Source organism: Osmerus mordax, chromosome 1 (genome assembly GCF_038355195.1).
Source record: "Osmerus mordax isolate fOsmMor3 chromosome 1, fOsmMor3.pri, whole genome shotgun sequence".
Lineage (NCBI taxonomy): Eukaryota > Metazoa > Chordata > Actinopteri > Osmeriformes > Osmeridae > Osmerus > Osmerus mordax.
The window spans coordinates 9,917,579-9,945,402 of NC_090050.1; the positions used below are offsets into that span (position 1 = coordinate 9,917,579).

A 27,824-nucleotide genomic window follows, 5' to 3' on the forward strand; every position below is an offset into this window, starting at 1 on the left:
CCTCAACATTTTCAACCACCTCCTCATAACTCGAATCACTGGTGTCTGATTCCATGTCAACATCACTTTCTCCATTTTGGATAGCATCAATGACATCATGCATACTGAAGTAAACTCTCCTTGGTGGTGTCATTCTGAAATGGAAATAAAAGTTAGAGTATGTTCAAGTATACCTAATTCCAATGCATTTGAAACTTATTTCATGCAGTACATTCCACTGAAGGCACACAATACTGTCTGGCTAGCCTAATGTGCTTTCTACTTAACATTCTAAAAGGAAGATACAACCCCCCAGATCTCTTACATCCAGCAGACCATTCACACCTGTCCCAGAACAATGCACCATACATGCAACCCCCACATTCCAAAACATTTACACTTGTCCCTTAACAACCATCCTCCAAAGCTTTCCACAAACAGTATCTGCTTTGTGCAACAAGCAGATATTTGGGCAAATAATAAATAACTTTCCCATGATTAACTTGATGTCTAACTTTCTCTCTCAGAACAACCTGCTTGACCCCAACCAATCGGGCTTCAAGACTGGCCACTCCACAGAGACTGCCCTCCTTTCAGTCACCACTGCCCTCCAGTCTGCCAGAGCGGCTTCCAGGTCATCCGTTATCATTCTGCTGGACCTTTCTGCAGCGTTTGATACGGTTAACCACCAGATCCTGCTCGCCAGACTTTCTGAGATGGGCATCACTGGCACTGCACTCCAGTGGATATCATCCTACCTGTCGGGAAGATCCTACCAGGTTTCCTGGGGAGGCAAACTGTCAGGCCCTCGCCAGCTCTCCACTGGTGTCCCACAGGGCTCCGTCCTTGGACCCCTCCTCTTCTCTCTGTACACCACCTCACTTGGACCAATCATCACCTCCCATGGCTTCTCCTACCACTGCTACGCTGACGACACGCAGCTGTACCTGTCGTTCCCCCCGACCGATCCGGGGATCTCAGCTAGGATTGAGGCCTGCCTCACAGACATCTCCGCCTGGATGACCGAGCACCACCTCCAGCTGAACCTCGCCAAAACAGAACTTCTCATCATCCCGGCTAAACCCTCCATCTCCCACGATCTCTCAATCACCCTGGGATCTGCGACGGTGACCCCTTCATCCTCTGCCAGGAACCTTGGGGTTACCATGGACGACGAGCTCTCCCTCACGGCCCACATTGCTGCGGTCTCCCGGTCGTGTAGATTCACCCTCTACAACATCCGGAAGATCAGGAGATACCTGTCTGAGCACTCCACCCAGCTGCTAGTCCAAGCACTCGTCCTCTCCAAGTTGGACTATTGCAACTCGCTGCTCGCTGGTCTCCCAGCATGTGCAACCCGCCCTCTTCAGAGGATTCAGAACGCGGCGGCCCGCCTGGTCTACAATCTACCCAGACGCTCCCATGTTACCCCGCTACTCATCTCTCTCCACTGGCTACCTATCATGGCCCGTATCAGATTCAAGACCCTGGTATTGACCTTCCGAGCAGTGAACGGGACTGCACCCGTCTACATCAAGTCTCTCCTGCAGCCTTACACCCCCACCCGTCACCTAAGGTCTTCTTCAGACAACCGCCTGGTGGTCCCACCGCTCAAGACCGCCCGGTCCCAACACAAGCTCTTCTCCTGTCTGGCCCCCCAGTGGTGGAATCATCTCCCCACCTCCATCAGAGACACTGACTGTCTCTCCACCTTCAAGAAAAGGCTCAAGACGCACTTGTTCCGGGAGTACAACGGTACTTAGGAACGGTTCGCTTGACCCGATGTTAGTTTCCTCAAGGATCACAATGACTCTTGCTTAGAGACTTGTTGCTCTTGTGGTTAGTGGTAACTGATTTAAATTTTTGTTCTCGCTGTGATATATTGTTTTATTACTGTTGCTTGCTTTTTTCCACAGGTACACTTGCACTTATAGCTGTTCATGTTGTTTAATTGTAACTTGTTTAACTACATGCTCTTATGGTTCTTCCCTTTGGCACTTACTTTGGTTGTTCACAATGTGTGCTTCATATTTTGGCTACTCGCGATGTTTTTTGGCTATCTTGTTGTTATGATCAGTGACCTATGCACTTTGTAAAGCTCTCTCTTGGAAGTCGCTTTGGATAAAAGCGTCTGCTAAATGAATAAATGTAAATGTAAATGTAAATGATTAAATATAAGTCCTTGGTGGCCATGTGCCGCACTTTCACGTCATTCACCCATCCAGCCACAGCATATTGATAAACATCCGTACTCTTGAAAGCATTCAAGCTATCCCCACTGTATGGGGAGGGTTATGTACAAGATAAATGTTTATAGCTAGCTCTGTCATGGTAAGCCAATTGGGACAAGCCTGGGGCAGATAATAAGGAACCAAAGAAAACAAATAGGCTAAGGACATATCTCTGTCTCACTTTCTCATTGAAATTGGCAGTGTGGGCTAGTGATGGGTCGTTCGCGAACGATCCGGCTCTAAGAGCCGGCTCTTGAAGGTGAACGTCGGGAGCTGGCTCGCATATCTGAAGAGCCGACTCTATTTTTAATAGATTAATACAGCCTATGAAAACTAAATAATTATGATATAATGAATTTTAATTGTATTTAAAATAATTGACTAATTCAAAGAACAACAAAAAAATACTTGTAGGCTTAAAGGCGCACACGATCATCCTCACATTCTGTTCCTGTCAATCCTGCATGAGGGAGGGCCGAGCCAACTCACACAGTCAGAGAGTAGTCAAAACTCGGAGGAGAGCCACGACAAATCAATGCATTTTTTATGCATTTTTTAAGATATGTGTTTACGGTCGAGTATGATTTCATTTCATAATTTAATTCAAATTGTTTTTTCACACTTATCATAGTCAAATTCATAGTTAAAACATGTATTTTTTAAAGAGCCGTTCGGGAGCCAAAAGAGCCGGCTCTTTTTAGTGAGCTGAGCCATACGAGCCGGCTCATGAAAAAGAGCCGGAATGCCCATCACTAGTGTGGGCGGCCATACTGGGCGAGATCGGTAGTGCATATGGCGGCGGTCTGTTTGGAAGTGACGTAGGTGGCATCTATGAATAGCCAGATCTGTATACACATTTAGTATCCAATGGCATTGCAAGGCAATACAATAAGACCCAATGTCTATGAAAATGTGGTCTTTCCCCAACATTTTTTTTGGAAAATGTGTTTTTTGGAGAGCTAAAGGTGACGTTATAATATTACAACAAGGGGTCTTACCGGGTTAATTTATCTTCGGGTCATTCTGACCCATCCGTCATTGTGACCCACCGTCGTATTGCGACAACTTTACCGCATACAAAAACAAAGTGAAGCATTTTCTTTTAACCGTTGGGCTGTCTCAGACCCCCCACATTGCAAGGGTTAAAATAAAATTGTTTTTATTTGTTTTTGTATTGGGTAAAATTGGGTAAACACAACGATAGTTCGTTATGAACCTTTGGGTCATGTGACCCGAAGGCAGCACAAGGGTTAAATACACTCAAACAGTCACACGTGTGTAGCCCACAGCTTAATGTCACGTGATTGTTCTGGGAGGAAGCAACTGAGCTGAAGCTTTGACAAAGGTTGCACCATTCTTCTAATTTGCCAACAGAGAACAGGTATGTGTTGGTTTATATCTCACATTGCCTATTGTGATTTTTTACTAACGTTTCAGACACGTGTAGTATAGTGTTATACAGACTTGTACGTCATTTTTTATGAATATTTGAGGAACTATTGCACACGAAATCTGCGTTTGACAACTGCAAACTGACAGTGACAACCTTTTGTATGAGTAGTGATGGCTATGCACATTAGCGCACATGGTTGTCAATAGGCCCTTCGTGTGACCAAAGCTGGACCAGCGCAGGCAGGTCTAGCTAGATAGTAATGTTTAGCAATAGCAAGGTGTTATTATCATGTCAAACTCGGCCAGGAAAGTAAAACACTATGCTGCTGATGTATTCAGATTCACAGCATAATATTAAACAAATGCGATATAGCACCCTAAATCTATTGACAGTTGTACAGCACAATCGTTGCTTTCTTTGTGGCAACTGTCGTATTGCCATGAGGTGAATAGAAATATTTAATTGTGGCTTTGGGTTTGACTTTGTTTGCTGAATATATCACAAACAGACATTTAGCTTGACAAACTAACAGGTCCATACTGTCCAGATAGCCTGTGTTTGGTGATTATGTAAGTGAGTCAGCCAGGCACATAAGGTCTTATCAACAGAACTCTTGTCTAGAAGTGGACTGAGAGTATTTTGGGAGCATTGATGCTGCTGCAGTGCAGAAAGTATCAATAATTTAAGTCATATCCTATTACTAATAATATCCCAGCCTGTATTTATAATGATTCACTCAAGGCTATTGGTCATACAGAACAAACACAAATTATAAAATCATATTTTAAAGGAGTTGTTCAAACTTTTTTTCATGGCTGTATAAAATGTATGTGCCCTATGTTGTTTGTTTTAACAACCACTGTGTAAGCAGGGTTCAACTTTACTGGTAGTGGTGATTGGGTAACTTTACGGGATATGGTTTGTTTACCAGGTAAATGTATTCTAGACTTAACCCCTTAAAATGACCAGTGCCTTTACATTGATAAGTATGGATATTATCCCGACATTACCGCAATATCTGAGTCTCATGCATACCTGTAAAATACATTTAATTTGTTGACTAAATCATTTGAATGTAGCTCACTCATCTGCATATGACATCATTTTACAGGAGGTATATTTTGAAATATTATACTCCCAGGAGCAAATGACCTGAAATGCACGATAGTACCTCCTTAAGATCCTGCTTGCATCAGACAGAATCAGCAATAGTTAATTTGATGCCAAAGAAGTATGTATTGCCTTATTGCATTATCAAAGCTTTACTATTCTGTAATAACGTTTTCCTTGTCCTTGTAGGGGCTGAGCTAGGACGGAATAAAGCATGTGGAAGGTTGTGTGGGCAGTGTGGCTCTCGGTGACTGTGTGCGGCCATAGAGCTGATCCCGAGGAGGGTGGGGGGGAACCGAGCCTGGGGCATGTCTCTGTGGTCATAGTGGGTAGCACTGGTGACTTGGCGAAGAAGTACTTGTGGCAAGGTTTCTTCCAGCTCTACATTAACCAGGTCAGTAGTGGACACAGTTTTTCCTTTTATGGCGGGGGACTGTCACCTGCAGATAAGGCCAAACCGATACTGTTCAAGATCCTGAAGGGAGTGGCATGCAGCAAGGATGTGTCCGCGGAGCGCTGTGCCCTGTTGAAGGAGCAGTTCCTACGGCTGGCTCAGTACAAGCAGCTGAACACCACGAAGCATTACCAGGAGCTGAATACGCAACTTCGTAAACAGATTACACAAGAGGGGTTGACAGAGGCAGGCCGCCTCTTCTACCTATCTGTGCCAGCCTTTGCCTATACAGACATTGCAAAAAAGATCAACGGCAGTTGCAGGCCGGCCACAGGGGCATGGCTAAGAGTGGTTCTGGAGAAACCCTTTGGCCATGATTTCCACAATGCTCAAACTCTTGTGACTGACCTTGCGAACTCCCTGGCGGATAAGGAAATGTATAGGATTGACCACTACCTAGGAAAGCAGGTGACGAAAGATATGGCTATTTCTCCGGCCACACGCTCACAAGAAAATCGTTCATTTAGGGGGTTGAAATGTGTAAACGATATTTCTAAATATGTTTTTTTGTTGTTTTGTTCTCCGAATCAAAAGGTCGTCTCTGGAATATTGCCATTCAGGAAGGAGAACAAAAAGTTTCTGGATCCCATCTGGAACAAACACCACATTGAGAGAATAGAGATTGTTCTGAAGGAAACCCTGGATGCCAAAGGTTTGTGTTCATCTTTCTCATTAGACTAGGAGTGTCAAACTCAATCCCACCATTGACCATATTGAATAACAATAAAGATGAAGAGTGAATGAATATTGTTGCAGAAGTTGTCCATGTAACTTGGTGTGGGCCGAGGGGTAAAACTCAAGCATCAACAGACTTGTCAACTAATTTAATCTGTCTAATAAATTGTCATGGTATCCACTTGTTCGACTATCCTATACACAGGGCGTATTTCATTCTATGACCAGTATGGAGTCATCAGAGATGTGATCCAGAATCATCTGACGGAGGTCATGACCCTGTTGACCCTCAGTCTCCCAGCCAACTTGAGCAACTGTGATGACATTCTACAGAACAAGTTAAAGATCTTCAGTGTCCTGAAGCCCCTAGACAAGAGGCAAGCTGTCATTGGTCAGTACCAAACATACAATGCAGAGGTCCAGCAAGAACTGAACAAGACCAAGGATCACGTCAGCCTCACCCCCACCTTCGCTGGTAAGTGTGGAGTAGGTTTCAACTCGATTCCTGCATTGAATGAGGAGCTTCTGAAAAACGTGATTTCCATTTATCGTATGACATTCATAAACACAGTTTCTGCTGTTGACGATTGTTTTTCAAGACACTTACAAGATTATGTCTTTGTATTGAAGGTGTAATGGTGCACATTGACATGGCCCAGTACGATGGACTGCCAATCATTCTTACCTCAGGGAAGATGCTTGATGAAAGGGTTGGATATGCTCGTATTCTCTTCAAGAATGACATATTTTGTGTCCAGAACTACAAAAGCATTTACTGTAAGCCCAAACAGATCATATTCTACTTTGGACATGGTAGTCTGCATTACCCAGCTATTTTAGTTACCAAGAACCTCTTTAAGCCACAACTAATCAACAGTGAGTGGAAAGAGGTGACGGAGCACAAAGTTGTCAGTGTACTGGGATTACCCATCTCGGACTACTATGTGCAAACACCAATAGTGCAGAAGGAGGCCTATACAGAACTTATTTCTCAGCTATACCACGGCCGAAAGGAAAACTTCATCAGTGCTGAGAACCTGTTGGCCTCCTGGAGCTTCTGGACTCCCCTTCTGGAAAGCCTGCATGGCTCTTTCCCTCGCATCTACCCCGGGGGCGCTGACAATACCAACCTGCTGGACTTCCACCTGCAAGGACAGGAAGTGAAATTTTCCAGTGAAGCCGTGGTCATGATCTCCCAGGACATGATGGGTGGGGCAGCGTCGACGAGTTTCCAGACGATGCAGGGGAAGTACAAGGGCACTGACATGGTGTCTGCATGGTCGGAGGATCTTGTGGAGAGGCTGGCTGCCGACATGCAAGAATCTGCCGAGGCGGCTGTGAGGGAGGGAGGCACCTTCCACCTGGCCCTGTCTGGGGGCTCTAGCCCCATAGCTCTGTTCCAGAGGCTGGTGGAGCACCACTACTCCTTCCCCTGGAGGGACACCCACGTATGGTTGGTGGATGAGAGATGTGTTCCCCTAACAGAGGTGGACTCTAATTTCTTCCATCTTCACAACAACCTGCTCGCGCACGTGAGGATTCCATACACTAACATCCACCCCATGCCTGTTCAGCTCAACCAGCGACTGTGTGTGGAAGAAGATCGAGGCGCACCGCTCTACGAGAAAGACATCCTCCATCTGGTCAATACCTCCAGCTTCCACTTTGTTCTGCTGGGCGTGGGCTACGACGGGCACACCGCCTCTTTGTTCCCAGGATCCCAGGTCAACCATGGGGACAGCTTGGTGGTTCTTACAGAGAGCCCAGTGAAGCCCCACCAGCGGATGAGCCTCACCCTTAATGTCTTAAATCGTGCCCACAAGGTTGCGGTGCTTGTAATGGGTAAGAGCAAGCATGAGCTGGTCACTCAGCTAAGCCGAGTCAAGGATGACCCCAAGAAGTGGCCCATAACTGGAGTTCAGCCAAACAGTGGCAAGCTAGTATGGTACATAGACTATGATGCTCTTTTAGGGTAGAAAAGTGAGGTAACAGAGCAGCGACTTTGTTCAATTGTAGCCGTAGGAGAATGTAGCTGTACATTAAATGAGAAGGAATTTGCTGTAGGTGGAATCTTTTTATGCTGTATTTTGACCAAGAATGTAATGATTCATATACATTGTTCTGTCAGTCTCACACAGCAATAATGTGCACTTGTGTGTTGGTGGGAAATGAAGTGTGAGGGGTTGCCAGAGATTGAACTCAGGAAAGCATTTTGAATGAGGCATCCAAAGTACGTGTGAATGTACCTGATAAGACTACTGATAATATGTGCAAAATTACACAATATATGATTTTTTTTTCTTATGGAAAATAGACAAATTCACAAACTTTTTGACAACTACATTGTTTTTTTGCTGCTTAATATATAATTTTACCAGGTACATGGTTCCAAATATTACATGCCCCAACTGCACATTCCCAAATATTACATCATTTTGTAACCATGTTCGGTCAATTTCTTGATGTTCCCTCTCTTTTTAGTTTTCCAATCAATCTACATTTACATTACATTACATTTAGTCATTTAGCAAACGCTCTTATCCAGAGCGACTTACAGTAAGTACAGGGACATTCCCCCGAGGCAAGTAGGGTGAAGTGCCTTGCCCAAGGACACAACGTCAGCTGGCATGACCGGGAATCGAACTGGCAACCTTCGGATTACTAGCCCGATTCCCTCAATCTAACATCAACAGTTACACGGTTTACGTTGCATGCCATTTGATTTGACGGTATGATTTTTAATTTGTTGAGAGTGGACTAAGTAGGGCCTTATACATTTTTATATTTAAAGTGCCTTTTAGAATATGATCATTCCTAACGTTGTTAGCTTGACCATGTTTGCTTGGAACTTTCAAGCAATGTTTCCACTTTTGTAGTAGGCCATACTTGATAATTGAGAAAAGTAATTTGTAAGGGTATTCACAATAAATTATGAATTTCTCTTTTGTCAGAGGACTGAAACATACTACATACCACACATTTTCAAACTAAATGAGAACAAATGTTTCCACATTATTATACTTCACATACTGCCATTCAGTGGGCCTACAGTGTGTTGACATGGAAACCCTATTAAATATTGATTTCTAAAGAGAATAGTGAAACGTAACACTGTTGCCTGGTTTCTTCATTGTCTCTCAGACCAAACAGAGGGAAGTCTCTGAGTTACCCAGAGTCCTCCCTTCACCGAAACAAATGCTGAAAGAAGACACCCACAATTTAGTAAATTACAAACATACAACAATCAGTCAGATTATGGTACTGAACAAATAGAACATCAGTATTGTAATTTACCTGTACTGAGAATGCAAGCGGACGACAAAATCAATGACAGGTAGTACAACTCTGGAGTGGTTTTTGCCTGTGGATAAATTAGTACTTTATTATGTCTGCATTTGACCATTTATAATAAACATGCACTATAAGCAAAGGTCACATGGATGAGGTTGAGGCAGCTTTATCTAGATATCTTACGCATGTTGCTGCTGTAAGAGTCATGATTATGGTACACAGTCCTTGGCCAAAGGACACCAACCCAAACATATGGTAGGCGGCCCTGAAGCCCTGGGGTACAGGGTCCATCAATGTGAATATCACTGCAAAACCTAGTCAGGCACAGTTAGAGAGTTAAAAAAGAGTGAAATAGACAACTAATATTTGTGATGTGGTGACAAACCTTTAGGTATCTTCATAACGTATACATGTGTGTATTTTTACATACATTTTGTTTTCTGATTGAGGCAAGACTTGGATAAAGGAAATGTTACCTGTAGCCATGAAGGATAATACAATAGAGGCCGAGAGATTGCTTAGGAGAGGCTGCCGACAATAACGGGAAGATCTGAGTCTGAGTAAAAACAGACAGTTAAAAATTGCCGTCTCAAAATACGACGTGCTAACAATAACCTATTGTTGAAACTAAAATATGTTTGAACTCACCTTGTCAGGACATAAACTTGAGGAATGACGACGAGCATCACAAAAACTACATTTATTATTTGACTGTAAGACAAGATGTTATTACAAGAACAGCTTAGTGATAATGGCTACATCCATATTTATGTCTAACAACACAATTATTTTTGTTCACTTACTTAGAACAATTTGATAAAAAATTTAAATACATTTCTACACTCTCTCACCACACCCCCCAACTTACAATTTCGACCTTTGGTTCCTTGGTAGCCATCTACTGAAAAAATATGCCATGTAGACAAGCGCGTAATGAAACATCCTGTATTCTGTAGCCTAGAGAAACTTTATCATCATGCTCCTAACCTAAAAAGGGGCAAACAGATCAAATGTCTTTGTACACTGTGCAATTAAAATTTTATTTTAGAAGACGTCACTAATCTTAATAACATGCTGCTGCAACTACGGTGAACTTTCGTGACAAGGCTACTAAGATATGCCTAATCTTTATTTCTCTATAATATCCTAGAATATTTGCTATGCCTTTTCCTAATATTGTATTTTGCGATGATGTTCGATTGTTAAACAGTAATAGCACCATATGGGCAATTCATTATATCATATTTAGAGGCACATACCTCTAGAGAATAGCACAATTTCCTAACACAAGTGTGCAAAAAGTCATGATCCACCCTCTGCTGCTGCTCCATTGTACACTTTGCCACCATGCAAGAGGTCACCCCTGCCCTATTTTATCACGCCAGGGAACATCCCACCAAAGTGCCTACAAATATGTTCACTCAAACCAAATGTTTGTCAATTGAAGTTATCGTGGTGCCGAAATTACATCCAACATGCCTGTCGACTACAGTGGAACCTGGGACATCATAAGCAATGAAAACTTTGAAGCTTATATGGTTGCTCTTGGTAAGTATTCTAGAAATGTTACTGCTATTGAAAACGTGGTTACATTGTTAGATCATCGATAAACACCAACAAAGAAATAATAATAATAATTCTGTCAGACCTAGTGTTGTGCCTTGGTCCCAGTTCTGTGTGTGGGCCTACCTTGTGTTTTTTCCATCTAGATTTAGATAGGACACATAATGTAGGCCAGTCAGAGGCAAGGATGTTACATGGGCTGGATCAGTTTTAGGGTTTTAGCAAAACACACATAATGATTCTCAGATAGCATTGTGAACGGGTTTTTCTTCTTGACTTATAACCTTTGTCTTCGTGTAAATGTATTGCACAGGGATTGATTTTGCAACTCGGAAGATTGCAAGTGTGTTAAAGCCTCAGAAGGTGATTGAGCAAAATGGTGATTCTTTCACTATTAAAACCTTTACTACATTCAAGAACCTTACAACCTCATTCAAGATTGGTGAAGAGTTTGAAGATGTGACCAAAGGAATGGATAACAGAACATGCAAGGTAGAAACAGTGACACTAAAAAGCAAGCAGTCTTCTCTAAGTTGTCATTATTTTATTATATGTATTCATTTATTGTAATTGGGCCTTTGTTGCAAAGCATTCCCCATGAACTGGTTTCTTCTGTGCCATCAGACTATTGTCAACTGGGAAAACGATAAACTTGTGTGTGTCCAGAAAGGAGAAAAGAAAAATCGAGGGTGGACACATTGGATAGAGGGAGACCAGCTCTATCTGGTAAGTATTGAATCATGCATTTTGAGAACACCACTCAACTTGTTAACCAAGAATACAGCCACATAGCTTGAATATATATTCCTAATGAAAATATTGGTTTCCTCTCTTCTTGAAGGAGATCACCTGTGAAGATAAAACCTGCAGGCAAATCTTCAAAAAGAGTGCATGATAATATACTGACTTGAAATGTGTATGTTATTTCTTATTCCTACAAAGAAACATACCTCTATCATGTTGTTTAAGTATTGTGTAGCCTAGACTGTCTGTATTTATTAGCTAACATATGTCACATAGTATAAGCTCTATAATCAATCTATAGATTGATTATAGAGCTTTCATAAAAGGTGAAAACCATATATACCATATAGTCATATATTGTAGTGAGTACCAGAGTCATGCTTTTTGGTACACATTATTGAGGGATTCATACTGGAAGCAGATAGTAAACCTCTGCACGTCAAACCTTATACTATGCAAGCACAGCTGCAAGCTACTGACCATATACCAAGAAATAGAATTATGCCCTTTGAGACCCAGCACCAGTCTTTGGTTCGGACCAAGGCTAAACAAATTTACTAAATAGGCCAACAGTCATTGCCCATTGAATAAGTGCAGATAGCTCATTTCGGTTCACCATTGTTCCAATATCAAAGCTTGTGAATTAGAATAGTCAGAAAGGAATGCTGGATTTCATCCCGAAAATTGCTACATGATGTAGTAGGTCGACCTGGCATATTTGGCATAGCCTACTGGATTTGACATTACAACAGAATGTACTAAATCTTTGTCCAATAGTATGATGTGAGACCCAGAACATGTTGGCATTAATGGGCCTACTTTGAAATGCCAGATGTAGTATGTCTAGATATTTTTGTCCCCAAACATTTTTTAAGAGGAAACCGGCAACGTATGGGGAAAAAAAGTATGTGGGTGATGATTATGTTAAGGGTAATAAACTCAAAGGTTATTAACTGGCTACAGTTTTTTCTTTTTTTTGCGATTTCATAACAAGGTTTTTGTTTGTTTGCAGTGGGGTAACTGCCCCCTCAAAGTCCCTTGTGTGAACCCATAGCTGCAAGTGTAGATTTTAGAAGTTTCCCCCAACATCCAACATGTTACTACTTCATAAAATATATATCCAATATTTTCTTTCTAAACAAGTGAATTATTTATGTTAATAGCTATACATAACATATGTAAGCCTATATATAGATATAAAGCTCTTTACATTTTTCAAAAAATTAGATTAAATCAATTGATCTCAAAATCTTTTGTGGGAGTATGTCCACAAATGATGATGACATAAAGGACATGTTTAGTGTAACAAGATCAGTGGTAGCCTGGGGTGCTAGTTGCCCCCATAGATATATATACCTCCTGTCCATATATGACTTATATACCTATAAGTCATATATGGACTGCTTTGGAAAATAAACGTGTCCATCTCAAAATATTTAACTAAATATTTTCCACAGAGACATCATAGTTTCCATAGAGACATCATAGTTATGTCATTAAGATTACGAATTATTGCCAAACAAAAGCCTTGTTGGTCTTGTTCAATTATGAATGTCATTAATGACTTGTTAGTCTCCATGATTGTAGTTCGTTTTTGTAACTTCCGGGTCTCTAGCCTGTGGCGGGAGATACGGGTAGTATTTTCATGGCGCAACTTTGAACAAGCATTTACTGACTACTGCATTTGTCTACTGAAGTAGTTGTGTAAAGCAGCAACTTTTCCATAAAAAAAGTCAATGGACGAAGAAGAACATCTTCAGGTTGTGCTCATATCTCTTGATTTTCTAACTCGGCAAACGCTAGCTAAATAAGTTGTGATTTACAATTTGTATACAATGCGTTAACTTTCCCAGGCATATAGAGCTGATTTGATGTGACAACAAATTTGACTTGCAGGCTAGCGAAGGTGTGTTATTTTAGAAGTTTGGGTTATATTATCATATTATTTAATCAACTGATTATCACAGAGACTGAAGGCAGCGGTTCACTTCACCGTGGGACGGCTTTGTGATAGTTTAGGAGAAGATCATGAGAAGACATTTAGCCGTCAGGTCATTGCAGCCTTAGCTGAAACAACATTCAGGCAATGTGGTGAGTATTAACGATCTCTTCCAAAACTCATGCCATTGACTGCATTGTGTAGAATTTTACATTTCTCAATTCGCATTCATGTGCGATGTGTTCTTGAAAAGATATTTAGTCAATGTCAGCTCTTTCAGCTCAGAAATGCTCTGGAAGATTGAAATACCAGTGTATTAAGTAAAATGAACTCTGACATTAAGTTTACATTATAGTTCCACAACCTTACTAACTGGTATTCTGAAAATGTCTACTCCCATTACTGAATAAAATGTGATTTTTCAAAAGGACAATGTTACACACACACACACACAGCTACCCTGTGTCGGTTCATGGGTGGTTGCTTCATGGCCAGTATTCAACACATAGCATAAGTAGTTTGCTCATGTTATAATTATTGTTTTTCCATAGACATATTTGCAAAAGACTTGGAGGCCTTTGCAAGGTATGTCCTCACATCTTTAGTTTTCATAAATGGGTCAAGTATTAAGATTGATAAAAAATGCCCACCACACAACTGTTAACTCATTTGAACACTGCTGGTTGTGGCGGGATGTAGACATGCCAAGAGAAATACAGTATCTGTGGAGGATGTCAAGCTTGCAGCCCGTAGGAGTACGTCGCTGGTGAGTACAAATCCCTAATCTAGTTAGTACTATAAAATGGCAATGGTTCAACTTGTGTTCTTTTCACATCCAGTTGATTTATCATTCATTGCTGAATCCATGTGACGTTCCCCGTGATCCATGTTACTACAAACGCTGTCCCTCATTTCATTCCTTTTATTCTTCCTAGTCTAACTTCATCCACAGGAAGAGCGAAGAGCTTGCCAACAGTAATCAGGAACAGAGGGACAAACGAGAAGCGAGCCGTGGGAAAAAGGATGACGGGATGGAGGTCCAAGAATAGAGGCACAATCCCAAACTTAATTTGTAACCATCCACGGTGTAACCATCCGCGGTGAAGACAGATCTTAAGGTTTCAGTTGGGGAAATGTACAGTAGTCGACCAATGCTTGTATTGTGCGGTGCACCATATGAAATATTTGTATATCAATGGGCTTCAACTGGCATTGTTGTAAAACATTTATTTCTGTTCATGGCAACCATCCATACTGGGGTACAGCACAATGTAGAATCAAGGCACCATTTCAGCACCTTACCCTGACTAGCTGAAACAGAACTCACTTCATTAACAATGTTGTATCGGGTTACCTGGTGATTTGGAGACAGGATACACACATGCAGCATTTGTCAGTGATCACAGTATGATGCGGCGCCTGTTTACGGTAGACGATTCTTGAGTGTTTTGGTTTTGTCCTAGAATAAAACGTGCAATGTCTAAATTGCAGGTTCAAAATGTATTGGACTTTGATCAAGATATTTTATGTATACCAGAAGCAAATGTTATGCTTCACCCAATTCATAACACATTCTAGATTGTGATGGGAACTGGGGGTGGAGGGAGAGTACTTTTTGGGTTATGTGTATGTTTACTTACTCCTTGTAGGGAAAACTAAGATCAGCTTTCATAGAAGCAGCAAAAAATACAAGTACTACCCCATGTCATGTCTGAGGGCCACACTGAAAGTGTTGGAACTTCCATCTTCATCCTTCAGAACAGTGACTTCCGTCAGGGTTCAGACGGAGACCTCGGGCAGCAGAGTCCAAGGTCCCTAGATATGTGAATTGAATTAGATTTTTCCTTTTGACAAATCCAATGACACAAAATGTGATCAATTTCAAATCAACTAAGCATATCTATTCAAACAAGCTTTATTAGAGAACTCCCTTCATTTGACATGTCTTACAACACTCTGAAACATTGAGATCTACTGGGAATCATTGACAACCACACCACTCCACGTTCTCACACCAACACTCACGTCCCCAGAGTCCCCAGCAGGTGCCATCCACATCAAGTTCACACTTACAGATCAGTTCAATAACAAGGAAAGAAACCACACACACCATACAGCATTCAGGTCAGGTTATTTAAGCAAGACAGATATTCATCACAACACACTACTACATTTGATACTACTTCTGTACTTGATCGATATACTAAAGGATAGGAAAAATTGCAAAGATAAAAAAGGAGATCTTGAAGTACTAATCAATGAATGTCCATGTTAGGGAGGCGCTTGTTGCATCTGCAGCTTGCATTCACACTCACATAAGCAGTCAAAGTGGGCTCTCATTGCACAACCAGTCCTTTCCACGCTTTTTTTCTCGCTCTCCGTTCGCTCACTCATCGATTCACTCTTCGCCACAAGCCATCCTCAATCGCACTCATGAGTTCTTAAAATGTCAGACGCGCAGATCTTTCCATTAAAAATTGGATAAAAATGAAACACCCACCGTCTCTTAGAACATGCGGAGTGAAGCCGTTCTTTGATGGCAAAGCATTTACAGATGGGCAGAGGGAGAGTGATACACACCACCCAAAGAATGCTGCCAAAGAGGAGCTTCCTCCCGGGAAAATGGAAGAGAGGTGAACTGCAGAAGAGATTTTAGTGAAGGCTTTTCCATAGAACTTGACTGCAAATAAAGTTGCACTTAAAACATTTTAAGTTCAACCAGATTCTTTCCAATGCAAGATTGCTTTCGTAGATACAGTAGAATGGTGAGCCATACTTATTACTCATGCATTTTTAGATACCACATTTCACAATACATGCATTAGAGAATCCAGTTGAAATTAATCAAGATAATACAAACTTAAAAACAAATTATTTGACATCCAAAATAGCACTTAAATTGAGAACCCTGGTAAACAAAAATTCACTTCAAACACTTTCTAAATTATATCTTTTGCATTTTTCCAAATGTACAAAACATGTTTCTTTCACAAAAGCGGTCTCTTTTTCAGACACGCATAACACCAAAAATAAATTTGGAAAAGACTTGTCGTTCTCACAATACTTACCATACAAACTATTTAACTTACATTCCCCACCCGGATGACTTAGACTCCATACTAGATCCAAAGCCTGAGCTAAACCCGCTACCACTGGTTGTTGAGTTTGAGCCAGTGCCCCAACCTAGACTGGCTGAGCTGGCGCTGTAGTTACTGTTGCCTGTACTGGAGAACTGACTCTGATCCCTACTGGAGCTAGATCCAGTAGATGCGGTGCCAGAGGTGGCAGACTGGCCTTGCTGACTGGCTAACATACCCATCATTCCCCAACTGCTCTGCAGGGCAGCCTGAGCAGCTGCCATCATTGCAGGATTCAAACTAAAGGACCCAAAATTGGCCAGATTGCTGTTCGTGCTGCTTCCTATCCCACTACGGCTACTACCAAACCCCTGAGCCCCGAAACCATTTCCAAACCGCCCTGCACGATCCATTTGCCTGTTGCCATGCTTTGGCTCAGCATTTGAGATGTGCACGCTGACCCCCTTGATTATCAGGTCCTCTCCACATAAGGACTGGGCAACCTAAAAAAACAGGACAGGCACATCAGCAAGACATTAACTAAATGGCCCGCTATCACCAACAACCTCATGAAATGGATGGTACCTGGTCATCAGCAAAAGTGACGAAGGCAAAAGCACGGAATGGCTTGGGGATGAAGACGTCAGTGACTTCGCCGTACTGCATGAAGAACTGGCGCAGCTCATCGGTAGTCATGTCTTCAGTGCAACGGCCAACAAACACCTTCCTGCATCTCATGGGCTCATCAGGGCCTTGCTGTTTCGGGGGGAAAAGGGGACACTTTAGAGGGCAAGTCCACTGTCTGCATTTTCACACAAATCTTAAGTGTTTTACTATTCAACAGTTTATATAAATATATATAAATATGCATCCATGTCCAACAAAGTCTTCCTTTCCTCAATAGCACGTGTGAGAGATTCACCAGGTGAACCTGAACAGGTGAACCTCAACACACCTTAGAGTTGGGGAGTTTACAGTCGCACCATCTTCCATCAATCATGTGGCGCTGAGAGATCACTTTGTCTTGGGTCTCGTATTCAGTAAATCTCACAAAACCAAATCCTTTGGAGTTCCCAGTCTTAGCATCTCGCTTCACCTAAAAAGCAGAAAATGATTATGAAAGGATCTTGCATATTCTCTCAATGGGCAAACTAGCAATAGGACTGCTTTCTTGACCTCACCTGGACCATAATAACTTCCCCAAAGGTGCTGAAGTAATCTTTCAGGTCTTGCTCTGTGGTTTTCCAAGGCAAACCTAACACAATGAGATCTGACGTTTTCATGTCCCCTCTCTTCATCTTCACAGCAGAGGATGCATCAATTTCTTCCATCTTCCTTTTATTGTCTTAAGAATGCAGAACAACAAGGTCATTATTAATTTGCTTTCAACATCGTATTCGACGAAATGCGTGTATACTAGTAAAATGAAACATCTACAGCATTATTTGATTACTACCTTTTGGATAATTTACGACGTAAACTAAGTTACTCCAGCCATTCTCTGGTGCATGAAGAACTCCCTCGACCAAACGAACTCCTCTCATGCACTGAGACACGGGACTCCGGAATCGTAGGCCGCACGCGCCTGGAAACTGAGCGGCCACGGTGGAAAGCAACACGGTGCCATCGTCTTCTGATGGAATCTCCATTGGTTCCTCATTTTCTTCTTCTGCCACGCGAATGTACACCTCAGCCATTTTTGTCGTAGACCTTTAGCTATTGGATCAAATAAACAACAGACCAAGCCTTAGCATACCACGTTACTGCTAGCAATGCTAGGCTAGCTACAACATAGGCTAACGTTAGCAAGCTACCTAGCTATAAAAGAATGTTTGCTGAAAAGGGTTGTTTGGCTGCAGATATAATTTCAAACAAAACGGATTTAACAAACAGACCCTGACTTTGATCGATCCAGTACATTGATATTATAATTAGACGAATTTGAACCTTAATGTGAAAACTATGATACCTGCTGACCAACGACGCTGCCTCAGTCACACTGCGTTCCTTTGTTCGTTTAGCTAGCTCGATTCGACAGCAGGCTATCTCAATCAACACCAGAAGGCGTCCTCGCGTTCCTAGTGTGGCTTTAAATGGGCTAGCTAGCTATTACGAAGTGCGTATGCCAATCGAAACCTACAATAATTTCCTGGAAACACGACTGAAATATGTCAGCTAGATGATAAACACGTACAATGTTTTTTTTTAATACAAAACAAGGCAGACTCACAAATGTAGGACTAGTGGCGATTTATATATCTGCGCATAAGACAGAAAAAACAGCTCCGTTCTTTTAGCTCAAAATGGCATTATCTAAGTCATGGAGGAAGTACGTCAGAAACTCGGGCCGTCTCAAAATAAAAGGGATATTGTATATTTCTTTAAATAAATATCTTGTTTAGAGAAGGTAATGATTGTTTTGGATAAAACAGACTAGATTATTTGTTGTTTATGTAGGGACTGGAATCTATAATTACGCGCGAGGTATGCACTTTGTTTTTAAACTTTTGTCTACTATTACAATGTCCCCCAGCAAATCACACGTATTGAAAGAGTCCAGCGCTCAGCCAAACATGTTTTCCTTCCGTGTGGTGGGAGTGTAGGGCAAGGTTTTGTAGGCTTATTATAGCGAGTCGGTGGTGATTATGAAAAGAAACGTGTTAATTGAAAAACAAGAACAGTAAAAGGAAACTAAAAAACCCCCATCGGAAACTAAAAACCCCCATCAGATGTATTTTCTCTTAACTTGTAATGTTCACATACATTCAGATGACTAAATTATATCTGTGACTTACACATTTAATCGGGTAAAAGGAATGTTTACTTCTATTTAACAGATATAAAAACGAAACAATACATGTTTAGTAGTAGACAATAAAGCAAAAAGAAAAGGTACATCTCAAACAGCTTTTTATTACAGGTTCAATAACAGTACATTTTAGTACAGTATCTATCTTGCATCCAGCTCACCGTGGAACACCAACAGACTGAAATAAAATACAAAAGGTGAAAAGGTACATAAGAGTGCAGAGCTCTATCATATTAATGGAAGGAGAAAAGGGAATCCATCTTAATTGAACTGCATTTTTACTTGTGGCCACACGCAAATACATTACATTTATTTTACACTATGGCAGAAAAAAGTGAAAATGTCAAAACTTCAACAAAAGTGCTTCTGTGTACAGTGAAATCTTCTGCCACCCAGATGCTTTGTGACTTTCCATTTAAGACCAAGAAATTAAAGTTACAAAAAAAAGTTTTAGAATGAACTGGTTATATTTGATTCAGAAATTTCAAGGAGTAGGAGGTCTATTGGGATGGATGTCTCATCATCCTTCAATTTAGAAATTGGCATTATTAGAACATGTAAGCATTCATTTATTTAAGTAATTCCACCATTCCTGCTCTATCTGGTACATAACTTTGCAAACATGAACATATACTGGCACATTTTTGCCAGTGGTGACTTGAGTAAACTGGAATTCTGAATCACTTACTCTGCTTTTATCAAACAAATTATGTTGAGGGGGGGGGGGGGGGGGGGGATATTTGCACCATTGAAAGCAATTCTACAGCATGCACATCTAAATTAATCCATGGCAGACAAAACAAAAATGTAATCCTAACAACATTTCAGATCATTATTTTCAGACATTGATTTGTACATTTCATTCACAGAGTAGCAACTGCAGTCCCAAGCACAGAATGTGTCTGTCTATTTAGTCAAGTGAGGTGTTTCACTGAAAAGTGGAATACTTAACAGACTTACCCAATCCCTTAAATAAAATCCATCCATTCCCCTAAACCATCACAGTACCCCCACCCCCTCCCACCCAAAGACAAAGGCATGAACAGAGTTAAGGGGTTAACCACATAGTTACTCACAACTCTGTATTGGAATGAGCATTCATCACAATTCATAGCATGTGCTTGGTTAGTTAACATAGTATTAGTAGAGGCAAAGCTTTCTGTGCAAAAAAAGCTGTGACCAAATAAAAACAGCTAGCATAAATCCACCATGGACATTTTCTGAAAGCTGCTCATGTCATCTGATCAAGCTTTTGCTTTCATGCGTTCTGCATGTTTATTTTACCTCATCTTCCTTGCATGATTAAACTGGATTAAAAAGACACGCTTTAATTATAAACATATCTAAAACCACCAGGAGAAAACATGACATAAAAGAAAGCCATTTGAATATAACTAACATAAACCATTAGAGTAGAATTCTTCAACAAAAGTTAAATAATTTGTACAATTATGCTCCAACATTTGCTTTCAAGACACATACATTTGCATGGGATGATAGTGTTGTTTTCTCTTTCAAGGGAACATACAATGGTCCAAGAAGGAATGCACAAGTTTTTGATTTGATATCACAGAAATCTTCTTTTTAGCTAGGTGATAAACAATTGTGCTCTTCTTTGTGTAGGAAAGGCATTGGTTTCCCTTAGTTTTTGTGGCGTCCAAGTCAGTTTAAAACGGTGTTGAAGATGATGCTGTGAGATAAACATTCTGAGTTGTAATGGTCTTCCAGTCAACTTTGGAGTTCAAATATCATCTGAGGAATAGAGAAAAACCGCACTGAACTATACATGTCAAGTCACACTGACAGGTGACTGAACACACAATCTGATACCATAACATTCTGAAACAGTTTCGTTTTTTTGCATATTGGGTACAGGGTTTAGTGAAGGTAATCGTTGCAAATAAGGTTTGCCAACTTGCCCGTTTTAAATAAACGCTAACGAAAGACGACAACATTGAACAGTTTAAATTGACAGCAGTTTCTCATAACAGGAGCACCTTGAGAATTCAATTCCAGATCTTCAGGAAACTGTCCCACGATCCAGTCGCCACTGCCATGCCGTCATCAGTGACGCCCAGGCAGCTCACGCGGTTGTCGTGCCCAGCCAACACACCTGAAACAGAACATGCATTAGCCTACAGCACATGCAATGTTATTAGTTAAGTAATAATAGTACAAGACTGGGCACTGTTGCTGATGAGTATTTGTGGGTAGAATGTGAAACGCGTGGCAGCTCTCTGGGAGGACAGGGCTAACTCACCGGCACGGTCGGCCTTTAGCGTGTCCCACACGTTGCAGTTGAAGTCGTCGTATCCAGCAAGGAGCAGACGGCCGCTCTTGGAGAAAGCAACAGAGGTGATGCCACAGATGATGTTGTCGTGAGAGTAGATCATGAGCTCTTGGTCGGCACGGAGATCAAAGAGTCGGCAGGTCGCGTCGTCGGAGCCCGTAGCAAAAGCATTGCCATTGGGGAAGAACTGTAATTGAAAACACGAGACAATACAGCAATTTAGAGAAACAAGCGTCACTTATATACTGTCACAGCATCAAGGGAATACGTATTAAAACCCAAAGACTGCAGCAATGGTCCATTTCCTTATCTTAAGCACCAAAATAAACAATGATAGTGCAGATATATGGAGAAGGAATATTAAAGATTGTCGCCCTTACACAGATAGCATTGATATCAGACTCATGGCCGGTGAATGTTTGTCTGCACATGCCCTCTCTGACGTCCCAGAGTTTAGCCGAGGCATCACAAGCGCCAGAGACAAATAATCTTGTATCTGGAGCCAATGAAAGGCTCATGACATCACCAGTGTGTCCAGCAAATGTGGTCGTCTGCTGGCCAGTTTCAATGTCCCAAAGAGCACTGCAAACAAAAAGACAAGTCAGGTTACGTCCCAAATCCATCCAATAGCTTTATACCCAATGCACCTGTGGAGTGGATTTTTCAGAATCCCTCAACTGGACAAGGAAACAAACAAGTAGTATAAGCTGTGTATCAACTTCAGTTTTCTTCTAATCCACATTGAGAATAAGACAATTCAAAACACCAACTCAACAAATAAACTATGAATTGAACCAATGAAGAAGACAGTGATGTTGCTTCACTCACCAGGTGGTGTCTCCAGAGCTTGTAACTATCTGGTTATCATCAAGGAAGCGACAACAGGACAGGTAACCTGGTTTTGGGACAAAAACAAAATATAAGCGTTAGTAAATCAGCACGGTAATCAGGATGTGCTCCCAACAGTGTTTGTTAACACTTTCTAATAAAACAACAACCCAAGTTACCTGTGTGTCCAGCCAGCTCACGGCTCACGCGTACATTTCCCTCGCGAGTTTTCAGGTTGTAGATGGAGCAGATGTTGTCCAGACCTCCACAGGCCACATAGTTTCCTGAAGGTGCGTATGCACAGGTCATGACCCAGGAAGAGCGAAGAGGAATGGCATGAACCTGAAAAGGAGAACACAGGTTGGTCAACCACACATGTAATCATGGGCACTGGGACCTTGTGACCCACCGTCCTGTTGCAACAACTTTACCTCATACAAAAATAAAGTGAAGCATTTTCTTTTAACCGTCGGGCTGTCTCAGACCCCCCCCAGCGTGACGGTTAAAAGAAAATGCTTTTTATTTGTTTTTGTATTGGGTAAAAGTTGTCGCAACACAACGATGGGTCGTTGTGACCTTTCGGGTCATTGTGACCCGAAGGCAGCACAAGGGTTAAGCTCTACAGGAAGACGATACGTTTGCTACTGTTGGTAATGTCCGATGGATCAAAGTTCGCTCACTAAAGAGTCTTACCTTGTTTGTGGTATAACTGTCCCAGATAATGAGTTTGCCATCTTGGGAAGCACTGACCAGAAGCCTAAGGGAGGGGAAATATGAACTTCATGGATAACTGTTCCTGGTATTTTATAATTGAACATCGCTCGTACAGTAGCAAAAATAACCAGGACTCTTCCAAACAGTTCAGGAACCATACACTTGCCATGACAGTAATATCTGTGGTGTCATTTGATAGCCGTGGTTGTCTTTCACCAATTGTAGGGGTTGTTTGTGTGAAGCAATACATGACATACTGATCACCGCTTCCTGTTAGATAACTCAGCAGTTCTCCTCTGATGTTCAACTTTACCTGGAATCAGTACCCCAATGCATGGCATAGATCTTTGCCAAATGCCCTCTCAGTGTTCGCCTTGTGCGCATCTGAATTCGACCAACAGCGTCAATGTTGGCTGTGATCTGCAGCAACAACAAAAAACGACAAAATTAATTTTTAACTGACATGATTTGAGTATTTTGTTACATATGAAGAATGTTGTCCAAAGTTGGTACCTGTGATAGCGTAGCATCTGCACATGCTTTCCTGGCATCCTGTAAAAAGCCAAAAAGACCATTACACATCAATGTACCCAAAATGGTATAATTTGTTCAACAGACATTTTTTGTTGTTGCACCACCTAAGCTTTGATATCTCAAATAATGAAACATGTTGGTAGCTTCATGCAATATCTAGTATGGTTTCTTTATGATCAACTGAAACAACTCACTCTGATCTGGCTTTTGAGCTGCTCTGCCTCTTGGCGTAACTGATCCAATTCACTCATTTTCTTTCTCCGCTAGTACGTTTGCCTCACTCCAGCTGCCGGGAATCTTGATTATCTGAATGAAGAGAAAGGAAAACCACAGCAACCTTCAGTCACAGATATCATGGCAAAAAACAACGAAGGCAGACAAGGACACAACAAGGCTTGAGCAGGACACAATAACATCAATATCACTACTTGTTATTATACCAAAAGATGGGAAACTGGGATTATCACATGACTAGGCATAGTCCTACCTTCTCACATCAATGTCATAGGCATTATCCTGTGACAGACTTAATTTACCCTTGCTAGCCAAATCCTTTTAAGACATGACTTGCCAATGATCCGAAAAGCAGCCATTATCCTATTGACCCCAATCCTTTGGATGCTCAGAGGTGTGGCCAATTGTGCCAAGTGATCACTAAACCATTTATTTGGGTATAGAACCTACTTTGGGCCAACTCAACACGATGACAAAATGAAAAAGGTAGAACTTAAAACAAACTCATGAAAGTAATCTTTATATTAGTAAGACGTTGGAAATGATCAACTAGAGCTCATTTAGCAAATAGCACCATCTTGGTTGACATCTAGATTAACACATTAAATTAGCCACGCTTCATGTTAGCCTCCCATCCAAAACACAATATTAATTTGATGGGTGGCTGCATTCTTATTCCCTTACATACAACAGGTATGTCACTATGGTAATGTTAGATCAAGATGCAGACACAAGTAATAAAAGGGGTAATATGATTTAAATCCCAGTATGGATGTACATGATAAACATTTGAGACTAGTCAACATTTGATCAACCAAATGACAGTAAGAGCAGCCAATATGCAAGTTATACCAAAGGTTACCTGTGGACAAAGAAAATAAACACTGCAATCTTATATTTCAACACTGTACATCCTTATAAAATAAATGCGGAATTATTACCCCACTGATTTAACATCCCAATTCACTAGCTTGTCCTGCAAACTCCCACTCCATATCCTTACCTTGTATTTTGGTCAGCAAGAGATCGACTGACGTTAAACTGAAGGCGCAAGACAGTCCTCTCTACCTGGTCACCTCAAGGCCTTTTCTGATTGGCTGACCTTAGAGAGAGGTCCTTGTCTTGTAAATGCGCATTAATCTTCTAATCTTGCTGATAAAAATGTCATTGTGACGAAGTCAATGAGGGTTCCTCCTGCCATGCATCCTCCTCCTCACGCCCCCACAGGCATGAAGACATCAATTAGGTCAATGCCGTTTATGGTGAAGTGGACAGAGGTACTTAATAAATGCTGGAATGGACGGGGACAGTCCATGAAGCCCTGCTGTAAGACATTCTTATGTCTCATCGTTTCTCCTTTCTAAGCGCCTGATCAGGGTCAGCTGACTGCATGATAAACAGAGAGTTGTAGCAAACAGCCTGGAGGTGTGGCTTACTGACTGCTCCATCTCAGGTCTCTCCAGGCCAGTCTCTATCTGTTGCTCCCTGTACCAGAAAGACGTCCCTGGGTTCTTTGGCTTGTTTGTACAATTCTGTTAGTCATAAGCCTGTGTACAAACACAATTACGTTAATATATCAAGACTATAGACTACAGCGGTTTAATTTCTTGTACCACATGTCTGTGTAGTGGGAAAACTTAATTTTGATATTCCAAATAATTGTACTGGCTTAATGTATAGTTTTATTATTATTATGACAGTAGAGGAATTTACAGGTGTAAAGCCGGATCATAGAAAATACCATAACCAGCACTATCACTGACCAAGCCCATAATCCTGAAAGCTAAAATCCACAGTCGGTAAATCTCTAATCCCATCCATACCCACAAATACGAAAACAGATGGTAAAAGCCAACCACTGGATTATGAATATTTTTCTCCATTCAGAAAATAAACCATGAGTATGTGATAAGTCTCTTACATACAACATACTTAAAACAAGTAGCTAGATTTCTCCCTGTCAGTGTTATCTGAATCAAAACACTTCTCAAATAGCCTAAGCCTTCATCATTTTGAATGGCCTCCCTCTGTTATTCACAATGAATAATTGTTCTCCGTGCAAGACTTCTGTCAGGCTTGTGGAAAAGAGAGACTGTGTCAGCATACAGTTCCACAAGGCCAACAAATCAACAATTGCACAAATCAAGTTCACATTAAAGGAATTCTGATACTTGTTTACATGTGGACTGCACTGTATGGTAAAGTCAGTACTGTGCCACCATGATTTGCTTGCACAACCAAATTTGCATTTTGCAAATTTTACCACCATGAAAGAAGTACCGTTTGTTACCCAAATGGCTAAGCATGAGGATATAACGATAAACTGTATGTTAACTCTAGTCTATCCAGACATTGTTGTTGCTTACAATTTTCAAGAACTGAAAGCCTGTAGACGCTCAGTTTCAAATTAGCAGACATTGAAAATATTCTACAGAAGTATTAGTCTAACTACTAGCAACAGCAACTGAATGACTGAAGCGATGGCTAACCAGTATGACTTGGGTTGATAAACCCCGAGAGAAGTGATGTGTACGCCATCTTGTAGCTTGCTAAGCTGCTGCTCGTCTACAACTGGCGAAGAGACCGAGCTAACTTGTAAACGGAAATAAATGAAGGCCTAGACAAGGTTGAAAAACCCAGGATAATGATACGAGACTGGTGTTTATTTCCACCCAAAAATTGCACAGTCATATTGGTGTGCAATAACACAGTACATAGTCTGTTAAATTAGTTTGTAAAAAGGTAGACACATGAGCGCAAATGTAAATCTCTGCTAAATTGGCCCGAAAATAATGGGTGGCTAGCTGGCCAAGCAATTGTGCTGCTGCACTCACATCTTGTCTCTGTATGTCCATGTTGCGCATTTATTACTCTATACAATGATCGTTAGGTCTAAGAGAATCCAATTAACTATTTACCTTTACTGCTGGGCAAGCTAGTTAAATCCAGCAGTGGCCATTTAATTCGATTAGAGACTTAGGCTAGCTAGCTAGTTAGGAGCAAGGCTATACTGCAGACAGTAACTCACTATGTCTGGGTGCAACCAGGCAGTGGATGGTTAATATTGAGTTCAAGTAAGGTGTTTGCAAATAGTGATTGGATTTGTCATACTCTATGGAACACTACTTCTTGAATGAATAAATTCAAGTATCGCTATGTCACAGCTAAAAATGTTGCCTCCTTATTAGCTAGCCTAGTAAGATAGCAGGCTATTGCTAACTTGAAATCGCTCTAGCAAATGAAACACCGGAAAGGTTGTCTCGTGTGAGGTAGCAACATCAGCTATTGAGATACTTCACAGTTTAAGCAATTTCGTAATCTTAAGCAACTTTATGGGAAACATTCTTCAACAAGCAAGGACATTATTTGTCAAACTAGATTACCATATTTCATACTACTGGTGCAGTTGCTAACTGGTTTTGCTGAATAGTAGCTAACTCCTGGGCTGTTGCTCGTGAGGCCCGGGTGAACAGTCCAAGTCGATGTTTTCTTGTACTACCCAACTGACAGTCCTGTGCTCAGGTGGCTAATTAACTACCTACCAACTAAAATCACATATCAACAGTCCTAACTAGAATCATCATATTTGTAGAGTATTATTATTCATATAAGCATAAACCTGGGCAGCGTTTCCTGTCAACTAGCTAGCCATCTCAATGAGTAGTAGGAGTACCCCACCCCCCGGGAAATTCTACATTTGCCACAATTCCACAATTATTTACGCCCATTCAAATGAGCAATTTTTGCTCTTCTTCTTACCTTTTCTCAATTAGCGTTTGCTTGTGTATATTTGGCATTGACTAGATATGGAAACTTCCAAGCCAAGCATCAACGAACGCCGTGAACAGCCAGCTTGCACACCAGCTAGCAAGCTACTTTTTCGAGGAGAAGCCCTTCCCGAACGTAGCTACCGCTGCCTAGCAAGCTTTAGCTATCAACAACCTCAACCAATCGGGGTG

General features: G+C 41.3%; 6 protein-coding genes across 9 annotated transcripts; 3 read left to right on the top strand and 3 right to left on the bottom strand.

Annotated features, from left to right (window-relative positions):
* The first annotated feature begins 4,927 nt into the window (after nucleotides 1-4,927).
* h6pd (hexose-6-phosphate dehydrogenase (glucose 1-dehydrogenase)) lies at nucleotides 4,928-8,951 on the top strand. The gene is made up of 4 exons (XM_067246617.1): nucleotides 4,928-5,575; nucleotides 5,702-5,819; nucleotides 6,048-6,317; nucleotides 6,473-8,951. Exons 1-4 carry the CDS (start codon nucleotides 4,928-4,930, stop codon nucleotides 7,816-7,818), a joined length of 2,382 nt encoding a protein of 793 aa, XP_067102718.1. The 3' UTR covers nucleotides 7,819-8,951.
* Nucleotides 8,952-8,969: 18 nt separating this feature from the next.
* On the bottom strand, nucleotides 8,970-10,075 carry LOC136950983 (uncharacterized). Its single transcript, XM_067245540.1, has 6 exons — nucleotides 10,002-10,075; nucleotides 9,782-9,844; nucleotides 9,610-9,689; nucleotides 9,317-9,447; nucleotides 9,137-9,203; nucleotides 8,970-9,040 (listed from the first exon to the last, which is right to left on the bottom strand). The coding sequence occupies exons 1-6, from the start codon at nucleotides 10,073-10,075 to the stop codon at nucleotides 8,970-8,972; spliced, it is 486 nt and encodes a 161-aa protein (XP_067101641.1).
* A 506-nt stretch (nucleotides 10,076-10,581) lies between these two features.
* On the top strand, nucleotides 10,582-11,739 carry rbp7b (retinol binding protein 7b, cellular). The gene is made up of 4 exons (XM_067233345.1): nucleotides 10,582-10,681; nucleotides 11,010-11,188; nucleotides 11,321-11,422; nucleotides 11,538-11,739. Exons 1-4 carry the CDS (start codon nucleotides 10,609-10,611, stop codon nucleotides 11,589-11,591), a joined length of 408 nt encoding a protein of 135 aa, XP_067089446.1. The 5' UTR covers nucleotides 10,582-10,608; the 3' UTR covers nucleotides 11,592-11,739.
* Nucleotides 11,740-13,021: 1,282 nt separating this feature from the next.
* On the top strand, nucleotides 13,022-14,593 carry cenps (centromere protein S). Its single transcript, XM_067235167.1, has 5 exons — nucleotides 13,022-13,200; nucleotides 13,408-13,531; nucleotides 13,931-13,964; nucleotides 14,079-14,145; nucleotides 14,315-14,593. Exons 1-5 carry the CDS (start codon nucleotides 13,177-13,179, stop codon nucleotides 14,426-14,428), a joined length of 363 nt encoding a protein of 120 aa, XP_067091268.1. The 5' UTR covers nucleotides 13,022-13,176; the 3' UTR covers nucleotides 14,429-14,593.
* An 8-nt stretch (nucleotides 14,594-14,601) lies between these two features.
* Nucleotides 14,602-18,754, bottom strand: tardbpb (TAR DNA binding protein b). Of its 4 annotated transcripts, none has more exons than XR_010876590.1 (7): nucleotides 18,687-18,754; nucleotides 17,913-18,172; nucleotides 17,638-17,801; nucleotides 17,412-17,552; nucleotides 17,042-17,212; nucleotides 15,880-16,959; nucleotides 14,602-15,194 (listed from the first exon to the last, which is right to left on the bottom strand). XR_010876590.1 is itself a non-coding variant. In XM_067235148.1 (6 exons), exons 2-6 carry the CDS (start codon nucleotides 18,151-18,153, stop codon nucleotides 16,465-16,467), a joined length of 1,212 nt encoding a protein of 403 aa, XP_067091249.1. In that variant the 5' UTR covers nucleotides 18,154-18,172; nucleotides 18,426-18,748; the 3' UTR covers nucleotides 15,279-16,464. The 4 variants fall into 4 exon arrangements, 1 of the variants encoding a protein (XP_067091249.1); XR_010876588.1 differs by having other exon boundaries at nucleotides 18,426-18,748; XR_010876589.1 differs by having other exon boundaries at nucleotides 18,404-18,748.
* Nucleotides 18,755-19,344: 590 nt separating this feature from the next.
* gnb1b (guanine nucleotide binding protein (G protein), beta polypeptide 1b) lies at nucleotides 19,345-27,771 on the bottom strand. The gene is made up of 11 exons (XM_067234795.1): nucleotides 27,625-27,771; nucleotides 23,826-23,937; nucleotides 23,611-23,649; nucleotides 23,411-23,517; nucleotides 23,077-23,140; nucleotides 22,563-22,725; nucleotides 22,384-22,450; nucleotides 21,936-22,137; nucleotides 21,526-21,742; nucleotides 21,263-21,378; nucleotides 19,345-21,017 (listed from the first exon to the last, which is right to left on the bottom strand). The coding sequence occupies exons 2-10, from the start codon at nucleotides 23,880-23,882 to the stop codon at nucleotides 21,272-21,274; spliced, it is 1,023 nt and encodes a 340-aa protein (XP_067090896.1). The 5' UTR covers nucleotides 23,883-23,937; nucleotides 27,625-27,771; the 3' UTR covers nucleotides 19,345-21,017; nucleotides 21,263-21,271.
* Between the last annotated feature and the right edge of the window lie 53 nt (nucleotides 27,772-27,824).